Source organism: Panulirus ornatus, chromosome 59 (assembly GCF_036320965.1).
Source record: "Panulirus ornatus isolate Po-2019 chromosome 59, ASM3632096v1, whole genome shotgun sequence".
NCBI classification, from domain to species: domain Eukaryota; kingdom Metazoa; phylum Arthropoda; class Malacostraca; order Decapoda; family Palinuridae; genus Panulirus; species Panulirus ornatus.
In genome coordinates this window covers 27,366,427-27,390,865 of record NC_092282.1, presented here as the reverse complement: position 1 = coordinate 27,390,865, position 24,439 = coordinate 27,366,427, and the positions used below count along the sequence as shown (strand labels likewise).

The window sequence follows — 24,439 nt, the reverse complement described above, 5'->3', positions numbered from 1 at the left end:
AAATGGGAGAAGGGGAGGCAGTAGTTGTTACATTGATGGGTATGGAGGATGGAAGGAAGAGGATACAAGTGCAAGGGACTATAGCAAAAAGGAGGTAAGAAGGGCAATAATGAGGCTAAAGGTAGGAAAGGCACTGGAAGCGGAAGGGATTACAGCTGAAATGCTGAAGTATGGAGGAGAAATTGTGATAGAGTGGATAAATCATATATGTAATTTAGCTTGGAAACAAGGTTATGCCTTAGGATTGGATGAAAGCTATTAATGTTCCTTTATTAAAAGGAAAAGGTGCTTAGGATTTATTTAGCACTTATAGAGGATAACTCTGTTAAGTATACCAGGAAAAGTGCATGCAAAAACATTGACAGAGTGATGGAAGTGACTAAATACAGAATAAGTGAAGAGCAAGGGGGTTTTAAGAAAGGTAGGAGATGTGTGGATCAGATTTTTGTTGTAAAGATGACTGTGGAAAAGTATTTAGTGAAAGGTTTGAAGTTGTATGCAGTTTTTATGGATCTGGAGAAAGGGTATGACAAGGTGGAGTAGATGCTTTATTGGATGTGTTAAGGATATATGGTATAGGGGGACAGCTTTTGAATGGTGTGAAAGCCTTCACTAGAGGAGCAGATGTGTGTGTAAGAGTGGTTAGACAGCTGAGAGAAAGTTCTGAGGCACATGTAGGTGTGAAGCAGGGCTGTGTGATGTCACCATGGCTTTTTAACACATATATGGATGGAGTGATAAGAGAGGTGAAAGCAAAACTATGGAAAAGGGGTGTAGAGATGGAGTGTAGCAGAGAGATATGGTGGCTAGTGGCAAGCCTGTTTATGAATGATGCTGTGTTTTTTGCTGAAAGTGAAGAGGAGTTGCAAAAGGTTGTGTGTTTTATGATGTGTGTGAGCATAGGCAGTTGAAGGTAATAGCAAGTAAAAAAAAAAAAAAAAAAAAAAAAAAAAGACGTATGGCAGAGGATGCAAAGGGAGTGAATTTTGGAGTGGTAGGGTTGGTGAAATGTAATCCTCGGAGGTGGTTTGGCCATTTGGAAAGAATGCAAGACTGGAAGTTTACAAGGAGAGTGTATGACAAGACTGGAAGTTTACAAGGAGAGTGTATGACGAGACTGGAAGTTTACAAGGAGAGTGTATGATAGTACAGTGAAAAGGGTTGGTGTGGTTGGAAGACCACCTGTGACATGGGAGAATAGGTTGGAGGAATACTGAAGATAGAGAAATAATGGAAGAATGTTTAGAATGGTGTGTGCGAGGGAGGCAGGTGAGGACAGGCATAAGTGGAGACTTGTTTTTCATAGCCACCCCTTGATGGGAGTTCCCAGAGGGAATGGGCATCAGAGATATAGACAGGTTGATCGGTGAATCAGCAGCAGGGGTATGGGAATTCACCATGGCTGTTTACCCAGTTTAAGGATAGGGTGGTGAGGGAGGTGAATGTGAGGGTCTTGGAGAGAGGGTCAGATCTGATGAGGTGGCGGATGTGGGAGGTGAGTTAGTTGCTGTTTTCTGATGACACACATGTGTTAGCAGAATCAAGTGAGAAACTACAGTAGTTGTTTTCTCGGAAATTTGGAGAATGTGTGAAACAAGGGAGATCAAAAATCTTTGTATGTATATTCAGCTATTATAGTTTTTATGGATTGTTGTAACATGTTTTCCATACCTTTCAGTAAAAGCACGATTAAATTGGCACCGTCACGACTACTCAGAGGCTGATGCTGCTTCCAAGCCAGTTCAAACAGGCACCCAAGTTTTCATTAAAGAACTAAAAAGCAGACATTTTCCCAGGTATGTTATTTTTCTTTGTTCAAGGCTTAGTTGTTGAGCGCCTTTCAGTTAGCAGATATACTACAGTAGTGGATCACTGTTCATTTGAAGATGGGGAATGAAACTATAAAATTTTGTTAGGACAAGTATGTTCTGTGATTGTGTAGGTGATGAATATAATGTGTGGTTTGAATTGTTTTTTATTTTTTGCCTGACTACACTTTATTTATTTTTTATTTTTATAAGCTTACTTTCCTCCACGGTTGGATTGTTGTGTGATCCTTGAATCTTCAGGATCCCTGGGGGCTAAAAACCTCTTCCCCCAGCCATATGATGAGGCAAATGCCTGTCACCCCTTGCTAACCACATGGTTGGTGCAAGCAGCCTACTGGCCCAACTTGGGTCTGCTCACTGACCAATCAGGAACCTTCTCTTGTTATTTTTGGGAGCAGCATGCTTGATGGGTTGGAATCACTTGGTCCATGTAATCTGTTAGGTCTGTGCTTTGGCCATTGCTGAGTCCTACAGCAGTGGAGCCCCACAGTTGTTCTTTGGGTAGGAAGTTAAATTACCCCTAGAAGGGCCAATACTTTTCATATTGAGTTTATTTTTGTAGAGAATCTGAGCTTTCTCTAGGGCACTTTTTTTTTTATTTATTGAAAGATGCATTACAGATATATTTTTAATACATGAATGACTTCAGAATAGTTGGAATTACTGTAATACACACACACTCACACAGTGTGTTTTCGTTTAAAGTTTGTCTCTCCATGCATCTGGATTTGAAATATGTATAGACAGACATGTCATCTCTTACATGCTTCTCCTTCATCTGTTGAGCCTCTGGCTAAGTACTGAAGGTTTTCTCATTTTAAATGGTGTTTGACCTTCCCAAAATGAGTGAACCCAGAAGCTAGTAAGTTGTTTCCTTGACAAGGAAAAACTGTTCATCTTAACATAAAACTGAATGTGCTGTTGTAATTTGAGAGTGGATGGACTTTTTCTCAGTAAAGCATTTTATTTTGCCATTAGAGGATAATCTTTCATGTACTCATGTAACACACAGAGCAACATGCTGTACTGTATGTGTGAAAATATGTCCATAGACATTAAGAGATTTATAATCAGATATTTAGTATTGTAAACATACACCAAAATGTTCAACATTTTAGCTTACACATGAGTGAGTGCAAGTACTTTATTGTTTACATAGTTTGTATGTTCATGCATTCAAATTCATTATAAACAAGCTTGGTGTCATGTCACATTCTTTTCCCCAGCCCATAGAGTTTCTGTGTAAGTGTTGAAATTAAAACATTATTTTGTCTCCACCAAAATGGAATATGGGAAGTGTGCAGAACAACTCAATTAGCGTTGTGTTAAATTGAGTCTTGAGGTAGTGGAGGCCACTCTGTAAAATTTGTAGAACATACTTTAAGCCACATCTCTGCTCTTTTATTATTGTGGCTTCTATTCATGTAGGTACAGTGGCTCAGGAATCTGTCCTTGATGAGATTGACAACAGAGGTCATTGACACTCTGCCAATTGTGTGGTTGTGGGATTTCCACTTTTGGGGGTAGAAGCCCCCTTGGCATGCAACAAGCTAATATTTTCTTTGCCTTACAGTATACTTTTTTCAAGAATTTTTCTCTAAATCTCATCCAACATGTTGGTTTACTCTTGAGTTTTGTAGGACAGTCTAACCCTGGAGAGGTATATAAATTTTTTCATCCTTGTGTGCCATTTCCTATTTAGAAGAGGTAGCACCTAAACAAATGAAGAAAAGCTTCATTTGCTCATGTCCATTCTTTAGCTGCCATGAGTAATGCAACTAAGTTTTGGAATGTGAAAAACTCTCTTATAAGACATTTCTAGGGATGTTTTTTCATACCTTACCTTTCACCCAACTTCAAAAAATCTCTTTGTTGCTAGGTTTATATTGTTGTTCTGAGAATTATGAAGCAGGTTGGTATCAATGGCTAGTTGGTCAATGACATCATCACAAAGTGGAGGTTGTTGATTGGTTGTTTAGTGAACCTGGGCCAAGCCAGCTGGCAGCTAGTACTGAAAAGATGGTTAGCAAGGGATGAGAATCGTTTACCCCTAACTCCCAGGGATCCCAGATATTCTATCAAGGTTCATAGAAGTGACCCAGATAGTATTCTCACACGGAGGATAAGCCCTAGGGCCTAGGGTATTGTGCACATTGGTCTTATGATTTTTTCACAGGCATTCATTATTCAAGGTAGTTGTTGCAATATGCATATTTTTGGAAACAAGTACATTTTATGTGCTATAAGATATGGTATACACAGGAATTTTGAACAGAGGTGTAATAGAACCTGCAGGAAGACTGGGTTTTATCAGCATCCTCTTTCAGGACTTAAAAAAGGAAAAGGATGATTCTGGATCTCTCTCTCTTAAAAACTTGACATCAGAAGACAAATTCAGGATTACTGCTTTATATTTATTTTATTTCTTTTGCTTTGTTGCTGTCTCCCGCGTAAGCGAGGTAGTGCAAGGAAACAGACGAAAGAATGGCCCAACCCACCCACATACACATGTATATACATACACGTCTGCACACGCAAATATACATACCTATACATCTCAACGTATACATAGATATATACACACCCAGACATATACATATATACACGTACATAATTCATACTGTCTGCCTTTATTCATTCCCATCGCCACCCCGCCACACATGAAATAACAACCCCCTCCCCCTCATGTGCACGAGGTAGCGCTAGGAAAAGACAACAAAGGCCACATTCGTTCACACTCAGTCTCTAGCTGTCATGTAATAATGCACCGAAACCACAGCTCCCTTTCCACATCTAGGCCCCACAGAACTTTCCATGGTTTACCCCAGATGCTTCACATGCCCTGGTTTATAAAGTATGTAATTTCTTATGGTTGAATAACTCAATGAACAACTTGGACCAAAAGGATGCTTATTGGCTCATTTCTGTTCTTTTTAGACTGTTTTTTTTTTTTTTTTTGAGCAGGAAATGAATTGGAGAGCTGCCCACCATTATGTTTTTGCCGTATTTTTATAATTTATTTTGCTTTGTTGCTGTCCCCCGCATTAGCGAGGTAGCGCAGGGAAACAGACGAAAGAATGGCCCAACCCAGCCACATACCCATGTATATACATACTCGTCCACACATGCAAATATGAATACCTGTACATCTCAATGTATACATATATATACCCACACAGACATATACATATATACCCATGTACATAATTCATACTGTCTGCCTTTATTCATTCCCATCGCCACCTCGCCACACATGGAATAACAACACCCTCCCCCCCTCATGTGTGCGAGGTAGCGCTAGGAAAAGACAACAAAGGCCCCATTCGTTCACACTCAGTCTCTAGCTGTCATGTAATAATGCACTGAAACCACAGCTCCCTTTCCACATCCAGGCCCCACAGGACTTTCCATGGTTTACCCCAGACGCTTCACATGCCCTGGTTCAATCCATTGACAGCACGTCGACCCCGGTATACCACATCATTCCAATTCACTCTATTCATTGTACGCCTTTCAATCTCCTGCATGTTCAGGCCCCGATCACTTAAAATCTTTTTCACTCCACATCTTTCCACCTCCAGTTTGGTCTCCCACTTCTCGTTCCCTCCACCTCTGACTCATATATGGTCAATCTTTCCTCACTCATTCTCTCCATGTGACCAAACCATTTCAAAACACCGTCTTCTGCTTTCTCAACCACACTCTTTTTATTACCACACATCTCTCTTACCCTATTATTACTTACTCGAGCAAACCACCTCACACCACATATTGTCCTCAACCATCTCATTTCCAGCACATCCACCCTCCTGCGCACAACTCTGTCCATAGCCCATGCCTTGCAACCATACAACATTGTTGGAACCACTATTCTTTCAAACATAGCCATTTTTGCTTTCTGAGATAATGTTCTCGACTTCCACACATTCTTCAACGCTCCCAGAATTTTCGCCCCCTCCCCCACCCTATGATTCACTTCCGCTTCCATGGTTCCATCCGCTGCCAAATCCACTCCCAGATATCTAAAACACTTCTCTTTCTCCAGTTTTTCTCCATTCAAACTTACCTCCCAAATTACTTGACCCTCAACCCTACTGTACCTAATAACCTTACTCTCATTCACATTTGCTCTCAACTTTCTTCTTTCACACACTTTACCAAACTCAGTCACCAGCTTTTGCAGTTTCTCACATGAATCAGCCACCAGCGCTGTATCATCAGCGAACAACAACTGACTCACTTCCCAAGCTCTCTCATCCACAACAGACTGCATACTTGCCCCTCTTTCCAAAACTCTTGCATTCACCTCCCTAACAACCCCATCTACAGACAAATTAAACAACCATGGAGACATCACACACCCCTGCCACAAACCTACATTCACTGAGAATCAATCACTTTCGTCTCTTCCTACACGTACACATGCCTTACATCCTTGATAAAAACTTTTCACTGCTTCTAACAACTTGCCTCCCACACCATATATTCTTAATACCTTCCACAGAGCATCTCTATCAACTCTTATCATATGCCTTCCCCAGATCCATGAATGCTACATACAAATCCATTTGCTTTTCTAAGTATTTCTCACATACATTCTTCAAAGCAAACACCTGATCCACACATCCTCTACCACTTCTGAAACCACACTGCTCTTCCCCAATTTGATGCTCTGTACATGCCTTCACCCTCTCAATCAATACCCTCCCATATAGTTTACCAGGAATACTCAACAAACTTATACCTCAGTAATTTAAGCACTCACTCTTATCCTCTTTGCCTTTGTACAATGGCACTATGCACGCATTCCGCCAATCCTCAGGCACCTCACCATGAATCATACATACATTAAATAACCTTACCAACCAGTCAACAATACAGTCACCCCCTTTTTTAATAAATTCCACTGCAATACCATCCAAACCTGCTGCCTTGCCGGCTTTCATCTTCCACAAAGCTTTTACTACCTCTTCTCTGTTTACCAAATCATTTTTCCTAACCCTCTCACTTTGCACACCACCTCGACCAAAACACCCTATATCTGCCACTCTTATCAAACACATTCAACAAACCTTCAAAATCACCACTACTTGTTATCACCTCCTCATTAGCCCCCTTCACTGAAGTTCCCATTTGCTCCCTTGTCTTACGCACTTTATTTTCCTCCTTCCAAAACATCTTTTTATTCTCCCTAGAATTTAATGATACCCTCTCACCCCAACTCTCATTTGCCCTCTTTTTCACCTCTTGCACCTTTCTCTTGACCTCCTGCCTCTTTCTTTTATACATCTCCCACTCGTTTGCATTATTTCCCTGCAAAAATCGTCCAAATGCCTCTCTCTTCTCTTTCACTAATAATCTTACTTCTTCATCCCACCACTCACTACCCTTACTAATCTGCCCACCTCCCACGCTTCTCATGCCACAAGCATCTTTTGCGAAAGCCATCACTACTTCCCTAAATACATCCCATTCCTTCCCCACTCCCCTTACGTCCTTTTTTCTCACCTTTTTCCATTCTGTATTCAGTCTCTCCTGGTACTTCCTCACACAAGTCTCCTTCCCAAGCTCATTTACTCTCACCACTCTCTTCACCCCAACATTCTCCCTTCTTTTCTGAAAACCTCTACAAATCTTCACCTTCGCCTCCACAAGATAATGATCAGACATCCCTCCAGTTGCACCTCTGAGCACATTAACATCCAAAAGTCTCTCTTTCGCGCGCCTATTAATTAACATGTTATCCAGTAACGCTCTCTGGCATCTCTCCTACTTACATATGTATACTTATGTATATCTCTCTTTTTAAACCAGGTATTCCCAATCACCATTCCTTTTTCAGCACATAAATCTACAAGCTCTTCACCATTTCCATGTACAACACTGAACACCCCATGTATACCAATTACACCCTCAGCTGCCACATAACTCACCTTTACATTCAAATCATTCATCACTATAACCTGGTCTCGTGCATCACAGCTGCTAACACACTCACTCAGGTGCTTCTAAAATACTTGTCTTTCATGACCTTTCTTCTCATGACCAGGTGCATAGGCACCAATAATCACCCATCTCTCTCCATTGAGTTTCAGTTTTACCCATATCAATGTAGAATTTAGTCTCTTACACTTTATCACATATTCCCACAACTCCTTTACCCATATCAATGTAGAATTTAGTTTCGTACACTTTATCACATATTCCCACAACTCCTGCTTCAGGAGGAGTGCTACTCCTTCCTTTGCTTTTGTCCTCTCACTAACTCAAGACTTAACTACCAAGACATTCCCAAACCACTCTTCCCCTTTACCCTTGAGCTTCATTTCACTCAGAGCCAAAACATTCAGGTTCCTTTCCTCAGACATGCTACCTGTCTCTCCTTTTTTCTCATCTTGGTTACATCACACACAGTTAGACACTCCATTCTGAGCCTTTGAGGAGGATGAGCACTCCTTCCATGACTCCTCCTTCTTTTACCCCTTTTAGAAAATTAAATACAAGGAGGGGGGTTTCCATCCCTCCGCTTTTACCCCCTGTAGTTGCCTACTATGACACATGGGGAGTATATGGGAAGTATTCTTTCTCCCCTATGTATGTATATGAGTGGATGAGTCTTCCTTTGGCTGTTTCCTGGTACTACCTCACAAATGCAGGATACGGCAATCAGTTATATATAATATGACATGAATATACAATTAATTTTCTTTTCTTTTTAGCTGCGAAGATGTGGTCTATCGGCTCAGAGGACAACAGCTTACACTGCCATATATTGTTACAAATGGATTTAACAAGCCCATTTTGGTTGAAGATAGAAATGGGCTTGATCTCATCGTGCCCCATGACTCTTTCAATGTCCTTGATGTTGAAAATTATGTTGGTGAGTTTAAGAAATACAGGAAAAGTTTTATCATCCATATCCGCCAGACTTAGTGCCAGTGATTACTGTATGCTGGTTACAGGAGCATTTACCCTAGAGTTTTTCCTTGAAAGATTTTTTGTGCCACATTTATGTTATTTCTGTAACCATCTATAATAGATTTTAAGTGATGGTGAAGGTGGAGAAAAACATAAATTGCATGAACCAATCATCAGTAGACCTAAAATTGGTGAACCTTTAGATTTTTTCACTTTGAATAATTAATTAATACAGTATGATAGGCTAGCCTTTGCTTGAAAGCAGACTTTTTGATTTTAACTCATCAGTAGATTTGAATAAGCATCATTATAAGCATAAGCACTTTCTTTGAAGTAGTTGAACCAACATTACACCATTATGTCTCACTATAAGGAATAAACACATTCTTGAAAAGTTGTATGGTAAAATTCTGATTAGCTAAATCTTTTCTCATGGACTTCCTATACATAATTGGAGATGGATTCCTGCAGAAAATGTTTTAGTCCTAAAATGTAATGCAGGCTTATTTAAGGGTACAAAAATGTTTGGTAAACTTTTTTCATTTATTATTGCTGTTTTCTGTGTGGGTGCAGAAGCTTTTCTGCATGAGTTGAAGAAGCTTCCAGAACAATTGACTGATCCTAAGAGGAAAGTTTTGCTTGATTGCTTCTTCTGTCCCAACTTTCAGAATCTGAAACACATGGAATGGGGATTTCTTTCCCCTGCTAATGCCCCTCTTAGTTACCTTTTACCACAAACAAGGAATGCATAGGAAGAATTTTTTGTCCCCATCCCCATTTTTTTTTATACTCGTTTGCAGTTTCCTGCATCTGTGAAGTGGTGCCTGGAACAAATGAAGAAAGGCCGCATTTACTCATCCATTTTTTAACCATTATGTGCAGTGCACTGAAACTATAACCCCCAATGTACAACCAGGCCCCGTAGACTTTTCCATGGTTACCCCTTGCTGCTTTACTTGCCCTGGTTCCCTTATTCCCATTTTTCATATAAATTCAGTAATGAAAGTTGAAAGTTTATAACTGCTTTAGGAAAAGAGGAAGTGACAAGGGTGTGAAGAGGATCATGAAAGTGATTGAGCGTGGAAAACAGGCTTGTGTGTGGAGATACCAATAGAATTTTGGTGATGAATGGTACGAGGAAGAATAAACAAAATTATTTGAGTGAGGAGTGGATGGTATTCATGGAATTAATGTTTACATGTGCAAGTGTGTGAGGTGCCTGAGGATTGGCAGAATGCGTGCATAGTGCCATTGTACAAAGGCAAAGGGGATAAGAGTGAGTGCTCAAATTACAGAGGTATAAGTTTGTTGAGTATTCCTGGTAAATTATATGGGAGGGTATTGATTGAGAGGGTGAAGGCATGTACAGAGCATCAGATTGGGGAAGAGCAGTGCGGTTTCAGAAGTGGTAGAGGATGTGTGGATCAGGTGTTTGCTTTGAAGAATGTATGTGAGAAATACTTAGAAAAGCAAATGGATTTGTATGTAGCATTTATGGATCTGGAGAAGGCATATGATAGAGTTGATAGAGATGCTCTGTGGAAGGTATTAAGAATATATGGTGTGGGAGGCAAGTTGTTAGAAGCAGTGAAAAGTTTTTATCGAGGATGTAAGGCATGTGTACGTGTAGGAAGAGAGGAAAGTGATTGGTTCTCAGTGAATGTAGGTTTGCGGCAGGGGTGTGTGATGTCTCCATGGTTGTTTAATTTGTTTATGGATGGGGTTGTTAGGGAGGTAAATGCAAGAGTCCTGGAAAGAGGGGCAAGTATGAAGTCTGTTGGGGATGAGAGAGCTTGGGAAGTGAGTCAGTTGTTGTTCGCTGATGATACAGCGCTGGTGGCTGATTCATGTGAGAAACTGCAGAAGCTGGTGACTGAGTTTGGTAAAGTGTGTGGAAGAAGAAAGTTAAGAGTAAATGTGAATAAGAGCAAGGTTATTAGGTACAGTAGGGTTGAGGGTCAAGTCAATTGGGAGGTGAGTTTGAATGGAGAAAAACTGGAGGAAGTGAAGTGTTTTAGATATCTGGGAGTGGATCTGGCAGCGGATGGAACCATGGAAGCGGAAGTGGATCATAGGGTGGGGGAGGGGGCGAAAATTTTGGGAGCCTTGAAAAATGTGTGGAAGTCGAGAACATTATCTCGGAAAGCAAAAATGGGTATGTTTGAGGGAATGGTGGTTCCAACAATGTTGTATGGTTGCGAGGCGTGGGCTATGGATAGAGTTGTGCGCAGGAGGATGGATGTGCTGGAAATGAGATGTTTGAGGACAATGTGTGGTGTGAGGTGGTTTGATCGAGTAAGTAACGTAAGGGTAAGAGAGATGTGTGGAAATAAAAAGAGCGTGGTTGAGAGAGCAGAAGAGGGTGTTTTGAAATGGTTTGGGCACATGGAGAGTTGTGCGCAGGAGGATGGATGTGCTGGAAATGAGATGTTTGAGGACAATGTGTGGTGTGAGGTGGTTTGATCGAGTAAGTAACGTAAGGGTAAGGTAAGAGAGATGTGTGGAAATAAAAAGAGCGTGGTTGAGAGAGCAGAAGAGGGTGTTTTGAAATGGTTTGGGCACATGGAGAGAATGAGTGAGGAAAGATTGACCAAGAGGATATATGTGTCGGAGGTGGAGGGAACGAGGAGAAGAGGGAGACCAAATTGGAGGTGGAAAGATGGAGTGAAAAAGATTTTGTGTGATCGGGGCCTGAACATGCAGGAGGGTGAAAGGAGGGCAAGGAATAGAGTGAATTGGAGCGATGTGGTATACAGGGTTTGACGTGCTGTCAGTGGATTGAATCAAGGCATGTGAAGCGTCTGGGGTAAACCATGGAAAGCTGTGTAGGTATGTATATTTGCGTGTGTGGACGTGTGTATGTACATGTGTATGGGGGGGGTTGGGCCATTTCTTTCGTCTGTTTCCTTGCGCTACCTCGCAAACGCGGGAGACAGCGACAAAGTATAAAAAAAAAAAAAAAAAAAAAAAAAAAAAAAAAAAAAAAAAGAAGTTTGTTGACTATTCCTGGTAAATCATATGGGAGGGTATTGATTGAGAGGGTGAAGGCATATACAGAGCATCAGATTGGGGAAGAGCAGTGTGGTTTCAGAAGTGGTAGAGGATGTGTGGATCAGGTGTTTGCTTTGAAGAATGTATGTGAGAAATACTTAGAAAAGCCAATGGATTTGTATGTGGCATTTATGGATCTGGAGAAGGCATATGATAGAGTTGATAGAGATGCTCTGTGGAAGGTATTAAGAATATATGGTGTGGGAGGCAAGTTGTTAGAAGCAGTGAAAAGTTTTTATCGAGGATGTAAGGCATGTGTACGTGTAGGAAGAGAGGAAAGTGATTGGTTCTCAGTGAATGTAGGTTTGCGGCAGGGGTGTGTGATGTCTCCATGGTTGTTTAATTTGTTTATGGATGGGGTTGTTAGGGAGGTGAATGCAAGAGTTTTGGAAAGAGGGGCAAGTATGAAGTCTGTTGTGGATGAGAGAGCTTGGGAAGTGAGTCAGTTGTTGTTTGCTGATGATACAGCGCTGGTGGCTGATTCATGTGAGAAACTGCAGAAGCTGGTGACTGAGTTTGGTAAAGTGTGTGAAAGAAGAAAGTTAAGAGTAAATGTGAATAAGAGCAAGGTTATTAGGTACAGTAGGGTTGAGGGTCAAGTCAGTTGGGAGGTAAGTTTGAATGGAGAAAAACTGGAGGAAGTAAAGTGTTTTAGATATCTGGGAGTGGATCTGGCAGCGGATGGAACCATTGAAGCGGAAGTGGATCATAGGGTGGGGGAGGGGGCGAAAATTCTGGGAGCGTTGAAGAATGTGTGGAAGTCGAGAACATTATCTCGGAAAGCAAGAATGGGTATGTTTGAAGGAATAGTGGTTCCAACAATGTTGTATGGTTGCGAGGCGTGGGCTATGGATAGAGTTGTGCGCAGGAGGATGGATGTGCTGGAAATGAGATGTTTGAGGACAATGTGTGGTGTGAGGTGGTTTGATCGAGTAAGTAACGTAAGGGTAAGAGAGATGTGTGGAAATAAAAAGAGCGTGGTTGAGAGAGCAGAAGAGGGTGTTTTGAAATGGTTTGGGCACATGGAGAGAATGAGTGAGGAAAGATTGACCAAGAGGATATATGTGTCGGAGGTGGAGGGAACGAGGAGAAGTGGGAGACCAAATTGGAGGTGGAAAGATGGAGTGAAAAAGATTTTGAGTGATCGGGGCCTGAACATGCAGGAGGGTGAAAGGAGGGCAAGGAATAGAGTGAATTGGATCGATGTGGTATACTGGGGTTGACGTGCTGTCAGTGGATTAAATCAGGGCATGTGAAGCGTCTAGGGTAAACCATGGAAAGCTGTGTAGGTATGTATATTTGCGTGTGTGGACGTATGTATATACATGTGTATGGGGGTGGGTTGGGCCATTTCTTTCGTCTGTTTCCTTGTGCTACCTCGCAAATGCGGGAGACAGCGACAAAGCAAAAAAAAAAAAAAAAAAAAATGTGCAAGTGAAGTGCATGGCATGTGTAGGGTGGGATGTAAAGGTTTAAAGAAAGGGTAGTGAGTAGGAGTATGAAATTTTTTTTTACTTAAAGAGAAAAATGAGGTGTGTAGGTGAAACCTAGAGGAAATGAGTGTTAGTGATTGGGAGATGTGTAAGAGGAAGTAGTAGGAGGTCAAGGGGAAGTTGCTAGTTATTAGATGTGAGGCAAAGGCACTTGATTAAAAAAGAATTCAAGAGTGGGGAGGATGTGTTGATGAAATGCTTAGGAATATTATATATTAAGTAGGGTTGATTTAGTAAAAAATCATTGGATGAGAGAGTGGTGTGGTGGTAAGAAGGGTATGCTTGAGAGAGCAGAATAGAGTGCACTGACAGAGTATGCTTGAGAGAGGTGATAAGTGGGTATAAGTGTTAGAATTGGAGTGGACATAGAAATGGGAGAGACTGAATTAAAGATGGAAGGATGAAGTGAAAGATGTCTTGAGTGGTCAAGGCCTGAGCATGCATGAGGATGTGAGGTGTTTATGGGATAGAGCCTATTGGAGTGGTATGGTACATAGTGGGTGATTTGCTTTCATTGGGCTGAACCAAGGCATATGAAACTGTCAGTGGAAACCACAGAAAGGTATTTGGGGCTTTTCTCCAGATAAGGGGCTCTGGTTTTCATGTCTTATACATGACACTTAAAGAGAGGAAGTAAACAAATGAGGCTGTTCTTCGTTTGCTCTTGGTACAGCTTTGCTCTCTGGAAAATGGAAAACATGAATGGAAAGAAACCAGATAGTTATGGCTTCCTGGAGCTTGCAGGGATTCGTAAGTCATAAAAGCAATGTTGATTTAGAGCAAATTGGATCTTCTCATTTTTAGGGCCTTCAAAATATAGGGCCTTGGAATAATTTAAGGAAATTTGGATCCTTTCGTTTTCAGGCCTTCCTAAGCAATCAAGCTATGGCATGATTAAAGAAATGACAAATCCTTGTCAATTTAAGAATCCCATTAAGCTTTTGTGTCCTGGGATAATTTGATTAAGGAAAGTCAACCCTCATTTTAGGGCCTTTTAAGGGCGACGTTTCCCTGGCTTTTTCAGGCAAGTTTCCCTAAAAAAATTATTTTCTTTGATGTTTATGGTAGAGAAAATGCACTCTCTACAATTGATATTTATAGTAAAGAGAAAATGCGCTCTACAATTGATATTTATGGTAAAGAGAAAATGCACTCTGTACAATATGATGGCTGACTATTATAAACCAAAACATTTACGGCTTTTAAATTGAACTTTTAGGGCTACCTGTACGCTGTGTGCAGGGGTCAGGGGGTCCACTCAGTCTGTTAGTATTTAATACACAGTTTTTATCAACTTTTGTGAAGTTTGTTAGTGTTCGGAGGATGCATGTATCCCTTAAGGAATTCCAGAAGACTGCTGTTGCTAGGAAAACAGTTTCTGCTTGCTGGCAGGTGTGTGACTCCAAGGGAGAGGTGGTGTAGGAAGGTTCGAAGACCTTGAAAAAGGAGGGGATCAAGAGCCTCCTTTGCATTTCATATTATTTAAAATTCATAAATCAACTTTTGATTCTTTACTGTTACTGTAAAACTTAAAACTAAAAAGTTTTAGGGCAGAGATGTATACCAAAACTTTAGATCCCAATTTCTCGAAATTTTGATTTTTGAAATTCAAAAAATAACAACTTGGAAAGTTATGAACCAATTTTCATTCTGTTTTCACCTGTCAGTGGACTAATAGGAGGAGCAACAACTTTAGCATGTTTGCTTCTTTATGTGCCTTGAGTCAATGACTGAGGTAAGATGTGGAAAGTCTAGGGTCATAAAGAATTTTTGAAAATAAAATTTCTCAAAACTATTCTACTTGCTTTATGGTAATTTCCATATATATGAGAGATTAGAAAGGGTTGTTTTAAAGGCCTGTATGCAGGTAATTAAGATGCAGTATATATTACAATACATATTACCATCAAAATTTGGGACATTTTATGTAAGAGTTTCAGGTTTTTAATTTTTTTCACAAAAACTATTCATGATGTGTTCATGAAATCTAAGAAAGTTCATAACATTACAACTTTATACCAGAAAAAAATCAGCTTCATCCCTTAATATCTTAAATTTGGCAGAAATGAGGATTAAACTAACTGGATATAGGAAGATTTGAGAAAATTTGGATCTTTGGATTTTCAGACCCACTAAGGAAAGGAAGATTTGAGAAAGATAGATCTCATTTTTGTATGACATGAATACGAAACAGGTATACAGACTGCCCCATATATATGGTCAAAGCTGTGAATGTTAAATCTTGCTGCAAATGTGGAGGCCATTTGTCATGTGGTTGGTAATCATTATCATTGAAAATGATGTATTAGCCAGGCTGTTGCTCAGATCATTATGGACTAGTTTGGTTTTCGTTATATACAGATTATTTCTAATTTGCCATAACCTTGCTCTTGACAGTTCAACATAAACAGGAGTGTCATGTGCTTGATTATTTGATGCAGTGAATTTTACATGGTAATTATGGCTCATATATATTGTGATTATGGACCTCTTTCTATAGGTTCAGAACATGAGGTGGATGTAATTGATGTACAGAGACAAACAGATGTGAAGATGCAACTACATGAATTCATCGAATATTTTCTAAGTCCTGCCAGAACTACAGTTCTTAACCTCATCAGCCTCGAGTTTTCAAACACAAGGTAAGTTACTCTTGATTTTATAATTATACTTTGCAGTTCCATGGATGGCTGTTCTTTTCAAGCATGGGTCTTATAGATTGCGGTCCTTTTGAAGTTTTCTTTTTTTTCATTCACGTTTGTTCATTGTTCCTGTGTTAACGAGGTAGCACCAAGAACAGACGAGGACAAGGCTTCACTCACATCTATTCTTTACTGTCATGTATAATGCACCAAGACCACTGCTCCCAATACACAACCAAGCTCTACAAACCTTTCCATGGTATCCCCAGGCTGCTTTGCATATCCTAGCTCAGCCCATATACAGAATTTTGCTAAATTTGTGTTGTGCAGTAGCATTAGCAGGTATTGGTATGATTGTCTCAATGAGTTTGCTCTTGCTTTATCTTGTACAAGGTTTGTACAAGTAGAAACCCAGGAAAACGTCAAGAAAATTAGACATAGACTTATACATTTATTTTATATTTATTTATTTTGCTTTGTCGCTGTCTCCCGCGTTAGTGAGGTAGCGCAAGGAAACAGACGAAAGAATGGCCCAACCCACCCACATACACATGTATATACATACACATCCACACACGCAAATATACATACCTATACATCTCAACGTATACCTATATATACACACACAGACATATACATATATACACATGTACATAATTCATACTGTCTGCCTTTATTCATTCCTATTGCCACCTCACCACACATGAAATAACAACCCCCTCCCCCTCATGTGTGCGAGGTAGCACTAGGAAAAGACAACAAAGACCCCATTCGTTCACACTCAGTCTCTAGCTGTCATGTAATAATGCACCGAAACCACAGCTCCCTTTCCACATCCAGGCCCCACAGAACTTTCCATGGTTTACCCCAGACGCTTCACATGCCCTGGTTCAATCCATTGACAGTATGTCGATCCCGGTATACCACATCGTTCCAATTCACTCTATTCCTTGCATGCCTTTCACCCTCCTGCATGTTCAGGCCCCGATCACTCAAAATCTTTTTCACTCAATCTTTCCACCTCCAATTTGGTCCTCCACTTCTCCTTGTTCCCTGTACCTCTGACACATATATCCTCTTGGTCAATCTTTCCTCACTCATTCTCTCCATGTGACTAAACCATTTCAAAACACCCTCTTCTGCTCTCTCAACCTCACTCTTTTTATTACCACACATCTCTCTTACCCTATTATTACTTACTCGATCAAACCACCTCACACCACATATTGTCCTCAAACATCTCATTTCCAGCACATCCACCCTCCTGCGCACAACTCCATCCATAGCCCACGCCTTGCAACCATACAACATTGTTGGAGCCACTATTCCTTCACACATGCCCATTTTTGCTTTCGGAGATAATGTTCTTGACTTCCATGCATTCTTCAATGCTCCCAGAATTTTCGCCCCCTCCCCCACCCTATGATTCACTTCCACTTCCATGGTTCCATCCGCTGCCAAATCCACTCCCAGATATCTAAAACACTTCACTTCCTCCAGTTTTTCTCCATTCAAACTTACCTCCCAATTGACTTGACCCTCAACCCTACTGTACCTAATAACCTTGCTCTTATTCACATTTACTCTCAACTTTCTTCTTTCACACACTTTACCAAACTCAGTCACCAGCTTCTGCAGTTTCTCACACGAATCAGCCACCAGTGCTGTATCATCAGCAAACAACAACTGACTCACTTCCCAAGCTCTCTCATCCACAACAGACTGCATACTTGCCCCTCTTTCCAAAACTCTTGCATTCACCTCCCTAACAACCCCATCCATAAACAAATTAAACAACCATGGAGACATCGCACACCCCTGCCGCAAACCTACATTCACTGAGAACCTATCACTTTCCTCTCTTCCTACACATACACATGCCTTACATCCTCAATAAAAACTTTTCACTGCTTCTAACAACTTGCCTCCCACACCATATAATCTTATTACCTTCCACAGAGCATCTCTATCAACTCTATCATATGCCTTCTCCAGATCCATAAATGATACATACAACTCCATTTGCTTTTCTAAGCATTTCTCACATACATTCTTCAAAGCAAACACCTGATCCACACATCCTCTACCACTTCTGAAACCACACTGCTCTTCCCCAATCTGATGCTCTGTACATGCCTTCATCCTCTCAATCAATACCCTCCCATATAATTTCCCAGGAATACTCAACAAACTTATACCTCTGTAATTTGGGCACTCACCTTTGTCCCCTTTGCCTTTGTGCAATGGCACTATGCAAGCATTCCGCCAATCCTCAGGCACCTCACCATGAATCATACATACATTAAATAACCTTACCAACCAGTCATCAATACAGTCACCCCCTTTTTTAATAAATTCCTCTGCAATTTGTTTTATATTCTCATTTATTATACTTAATTGCTGTTTCCTACATCAGCAAGGTAGCGCAAGGAAACAAAGAATAGCCCAACCACTCATATATACATATATGTACATAACCGCCCATACACACACGTATACATACATATACATTTCATCGTATACATACATATACATGCACAGATATATACATATATACACGTGTGAAAGAAGAAAGCTGAGAGTAAATGTGAATAAGAGCAATGTCATTAGGTACAGTTGGGTTGAGGGTGAAGTCAATTGGGAGGTAAGTTTGAATGGAGAAAAACTGGAGGAAGTAAAGTGTTTTAGATATCTGGTAGTGGATTTGGCAGCAGATGGAACCATGGAAGTAGAAGTGAATCATAGGGTGGGGGAGGGGGCGAAAGTTCTGGGAGCGTTGAAGAATGTGTGGAAGTCAAGAACATTATCTCGGAAGCAAAAATGGCTATGTTTGAAGGAATCGTGGTTCCAACAATGTTATATGGTTGCGAGGTGTGGGCTATAGATAGAGTTGTGCAAAGGAGGGTGGATGTGCTGGAAATGAGATGTTTGCCCTGGTTCAATCCATTGATGGCACGTTGACCCCGGTATACCACATCGTTCCAATTCACTCTATTCCTTGCACACCTTTCGCCCTCCTCTATGTTTAGGCTCCGATCACTCAAAATCTTTTTCACTCCATCCTTCCACCTCCAGTTTGGTCTCTGCTTCTCCTTCTTTCCTCCACCTCTGACACATATATCCTCTTTGTCAATCTTTCCTCACTTATTCTCTCCTTGTGTCCAAACCATTTCAACACACCCTCTTCTGCTCTCTCAACCACACTTTTTATTACCACACATCTCTTTTGCCGTTTCATTATTTACTTGATTAAACCACCTCACACCAAGTATTGTCTCAAACATCTCATTTCCAACACATCCACCCTCCTCCGCTCAACCCTATCTATAGCAAATGCTTTGTAACCATATTACATTGTTGGAACCACTATTCCTTCAAACATACCCATTTTTGCTCTCTGAGATAATGTTCTTTCTTTCCACACACTCTTCATCATCCCAGAACCATTACCCCCTCCCCCACCCTGTGACTCACTTCTGCTTCCATGGTTCCATCTGCTGCTAAGTCCACTCCTAGATATCTAAAACACTTCACTTCCTCCATTTTTTCTCCATTCAAACTTAGCTCCCAAATAACTTGTCCATCAACTATACTGAACCTAATAACCTTGTTCTAATTCACATTTACTCTCAACTTTCTTCTTTCACACATTTTACCAGATTCAGTCACCAACTTCTGCAGTTTCTCACCTGAATCAGTCACCAGCACTGTATCGTCATTGAACAACATCTGACTCACTTCCCAAGCCCTCTCATCCACAACAGATTGCATACTTGTCCCTCTCTTCAAAACTCTTGCCTTCTCCTCCCTAACCACCCCATCCATAAACAAATTAAACAACCATAGAAACATCACACGCCCCAGCGGCAAACCAACATTAACTGGGAACAAATCACTTTCCTCTCTTCCTACTCATACACATGCCTTACATCTTTGGTAAAAACTTTTCACTGCTTCTAGCTACTTACCTTCCTTACCATATACTCTTAAACCTTCCACAAAGCATCTCTTTCCACCTTATCGTATGCCTTCTCCAGATTCATAAATGCTACATACAAATCCATCTGTTTTTCTAAGTGTTTCTCACGTACATTCTTCAAAGCAAACACCTTATCCACACATCCTCTACCACTTCTGAAACCACACTGCTCTTCCCCAATTTGATGCTCTGTACATGCCTTTGCCCTCTCAATCAATACCCTCCCATATAATTTCTTAGGAATACTCATCAAACTTACACCTCTGTAATTTGAACACTCACCTTTATCCCCTTTGCCTTTGTACAGTGGCGCTATGCATGCATTCTGCCAATCCTCAGGCACTTCACCATGATCCATACATACATCTTTTTTAATAAATTCCATTGCAATACCATCCAAACCTGCCGTGTTGATGGCTTTCATCTTCTGCAAAGCTTTCACTACCTCTTCTCTGTTCACCAAACCATTCTCCCTGACCCTCTCACTTCGCACTCCACCCCGACCAAAACACCCTATATCTGCCACTCTTATCATCAAACACATTCAATAAACCTTCAAAATACCTACTCCATATCCTTCTCACTTCATCACTACTTGTTATTACCTCCTCATTTGCCTCTTTATTAACCTCTTTCCAAAATATTTTTTTTTTTTTTTTTTTTCTGTCTCCCACGTTTGCGAGGTAGCGCAAGGAAATTGAATGATACTCTCTCACCTCAACTCTCATGTACCCTCTTTTTCACCTCTTGCACCATTCTTTTGACCCCTTGCCACTTTCTTTTATACCTCTCCCAGTCATTTGCACTACTTCCCTGCAAAAATCGTTCAAACGCCTCTTTTTTCTCTTTCATTAACAATCATACTTTCTGACCATTCACTACACTTTCTAATCTGCCCACCTCCCACCTTTCTCATGCCACGTGTATCTTTTGCATAAGCCATCACTGCTTCCCTAAATACATCCCATTCCTCCCCCACTCCCCCTAAGTCATTTGCTCTCTCCTTTTTCCATTCTTTACTCAAACTTTCCTGGTACTTCCACGCACAAGTCTCCTTTCTAAGATCACTTACTCTCACCCCCTCTTCTCCCCAATATTCTTCTTTTCTGAAAACCTCTACAAATCTTCACCTTCGCCTCAAGAAGATAGTGATCAGACATCCCTCCAGCTGCCCCTCTCAGCACACTACCATCTTAAGTCTCTCTTTTACATGCTTATCTTTTAACACATAACACTCTCTGGCCATCTCTCCTACTTACATACTTATACTTATGTATATCTCTTTTTAAACCAGGTTTTCCCAATCACCAGACCTTTTTCAGCACACACATCCACAAGCTCTTCACCATTTCCATTTGCAACACTGAACACCCCATGTACACCAGTTATACCCTCAACTGCCACATTACTCATCTTAGCATTCAAATCGCCCATCACTATAATCTGGTCTCGTGCATTGAGGTTGCTAACACACTCACTCAGCTGCTCCCAAAACACTTGCCTCTCATGATATTTGTTCTCATGACCAGGTGCATAGGCACCAATGATCACCCATCTCTCTATCCACTTTCTGTTTTATCCATATCAATCAAGAATTTACTTTCTCACACTCTATCTTATATTCCCAGAACTGCTTCAGGAGGAGTGCTACTTCTTCCTTTGCTCTTGTCCTCTCACCAACCCCTTACTTTATTCCTAAGTCATTCCCAAACCACTGCTCTCCTTTACCCTTGAGCTTCATTTCACTCCGCACCAAAGCACCAGGTTCCTTCCTTCAAACATACTACCCATCTCTCCTTTTTTTTTTCATCTTGGTACATCCACACACATTTAGACACCCCAATCTTAGCCTTCGAGGAGGATGAGCACTTCCTGCATGACTCCTGTTTTCCCTTTTAGAAATTAGAATGCAAGGGGAGGTTTCCAGCCCCCTCCTCCTGCCCCCTTTAGTCACTTCTATGACATGCGGGGTATACGTGGGAAGTATTCTTTCTCCCCTATCCCCAGAGGTAGATGGAAGAAGGAGAACGATGGAGTGAAAAAGATTTTGAGCCATCAGGGCCTGAACATACAGGAGGGTGAAAGGTGTGCAAGGAATAGAGTGAATTGGAATGATGTGGTATACCAGGGTTGACACTCTGTAAACCAGGGAAAGGTCTGTGGGGCCTGGATGTGGGAAGGGAGCTGTGGTTTCGGTGCATCACACATGACAGCTATAGTGAGTGTGAACGAGTGTAGCCTTTTTTTGTCAATTCCCAGTGCCACCTCACTGGAAGGGGTTGGGGTGATGCTATTTTATTGTGAGGGGTGGCAACAGGAATGGATGAAGGCAGTGAGTATGAATATGTACATGTGTATATACATTTATGGCTATGTATGTTTATGTTGAAATGTATATGTATGGATATGTGCGTGTGTGGGCGTTTATGTGTATACATGTGTATGTGGGTGGGTTGGGCCATTCCTCATCTATTTCCTTGTGTTACCTTGCTAGTGCGGGAGACAGCGATAAAGTATGGCAGATAAATGAATAGTTTTATATGTATGGAGTGAAAAAGATTTTGAGCATACATACAGGAGGGTGAAATGCGGGCAAGGAATAGAGTGAATTGGAATGATGTGGTATACCGGGGTCCACGTGCTGTCAATGGACTGAACCAAGGCATGTGAAGCGTCTGGGGTAAACCATGGAAAGGTCTATGGGGCCTGGATGTGGATAGGGAGCTCCCAAAACCTTCGCTTCCTCATCCACCCTATGACTTCCACTTCCATAGCTCCACTTGCTGCCAAGGTCATCCCCAGATATCTAAAGCACTTCACTTCCTCCAATTTTTTTCCATTCAAGCTTACATCCCAACTAACTTGTCCCTCAACCCTGCTGAACCTAATAACCTTGTTCTTATTCACATTTAGTCTAAACTTTCTGCTTTCACACCCTTTTCCAAACTCAGTCACCAACCTCTGCAGTTTCTCCCATGAATCAGCCACCAGTTCTGTATCATCAGCGAACAACAATTGACTCACTTCCCAGGCCCTCTTGTCCCCAACAGACTACATACTTGCCTCTCTCTTCGAAAACCCCACTGCTCCTCCCCAATATGATTGTCTTTACATGCTGTCATTCTCTCAAGCAAGACCCTCCTATACAGTTTTCCAGGAATACTCAACAACTTATATATCTGTAGTTTGAACACTCACCTTTATCCCCTTTGTTTTTGCACAGTGGTTCTGTGCATGCATTCCGCCAATCCTCAAGCACTTCATGAGCCATACATACATTGAATATCCTTACCAACCAATCAGCAAAACTTTCACCCCCTTTCTCAATAGATTCAACTGCATTACCATCCAAACCTGTTGCCTTGCTAGATTTCATCTTTCACAATGCTTGCACCACCCCCTTTTCTCTTTACCAATCCACTATCCCTGACTCTCACTAAGCACACCACCCCACCAAAACACCCTACATTTGCCACTCTATCATCAAACACATTCAACAAACCTTCAAAATACTCCATCTTCTCCTTCATCACTACCTGTTGTCACTTTCCCCTTACCCCCTTCATCAGTGTTCCCATACGTTCTCATTTTATGCATGTTATTTACCTCCTTCCAAAACATCTTTTTATTCTCCCCAAAGTTTAATGGCTCTCTCACCCCAACTCTTATTTGCCCTCTTTTTCAACCCTTGCACCTTCCTGTTGACCTCCTGCTGCTTTCTCTCTTACATCTCCCAATCATTTGCAATCTTTCCGTGCAAGTATCATCCAAATGCCTCTCTTTTCTCTTGCACTGACAACTTTATTTCTTCATCCTACCACTAACTACCCTTTCTGATCTGCCCACCTCTCACCTTTCTCATGCCACAATGCCACATGCATCTCTTGCACATGCCATCACTGCTTCCCTAAATATTTTTAAGTTGGGGGCTGGAAATCCTCCCCTCCTAGTTTACTTTTCAACAAGAAGGAATGGAGAACAGGGCCAAATGTGGATTTTTCCTCTAAGGCTCAGTCATCAGTTTTAGATCCTGTATTGCTAATACAGGAAATGGTGAATATGATCTACATCTGTCTAAATTCTGACATCTGTTCCAACTGGAACTCCCTCGAAGGGTTGGCCATGGCAAAAGAGTCTCCATAACTAGTGAACTCCAGTGGTACTTCTTAGCCTTTAGTGTGTCACAGTTAACAGGCTACAAGCAGAGGGCAACTTTAGTGCAGTGTTTGCTGAAACTTCTATGAATATGAGAAGAAAATATACATTTTTTTTCATACATGATTGCCATTTCCTGCATTACTAAAGTAGGACCAGGAACAGATGAAGAAAGGCCACATCTGCACACATCCATTCTCCAGCTGTCATGTGTACTGCACTGAAATCATAGCTCCCTATCCACAACCAGGCCCTTCAGACTTTTCCATGGTTTACCCTGGATGCTTCATATGCCCTGGTTCAGTCCATTGATGACACTTCGACCCCTGTACACCACATCATTCCAATTTACTCTACCCTGTGCAAACCTTT

General features: G+C 41.2%; 1 protein-coding gene across 1 annotated transcript in view; it reads left to right on the top strand.

Moving 5' to 3' along the window:
• LOC139767311 (histone lysine demethylase PHF8-like) overlaps positions 1–24,439 on the top strand; it is a 130,308-nt gene that overhangs the window by 11,572 nt on the left and 94,297 nt on the right. Inside the window, exons 3-5 of the mRNA XM_071696581.1 lie at positions 1,679–1,796; positions 8,549–8,709; positions 15,792–15,933. Of these exons, the coding sequence (XP_071552682.1) occupies positions 1,679–1,796; positions 8,549–8,709; positions 15,792–15,933 (421 nt within the window). The remainder of the gene's footprint in view (positions 1–1,678; positions 1,797–8,548; positions 8,710–15,791; positions 15,934–24,439) is intronic.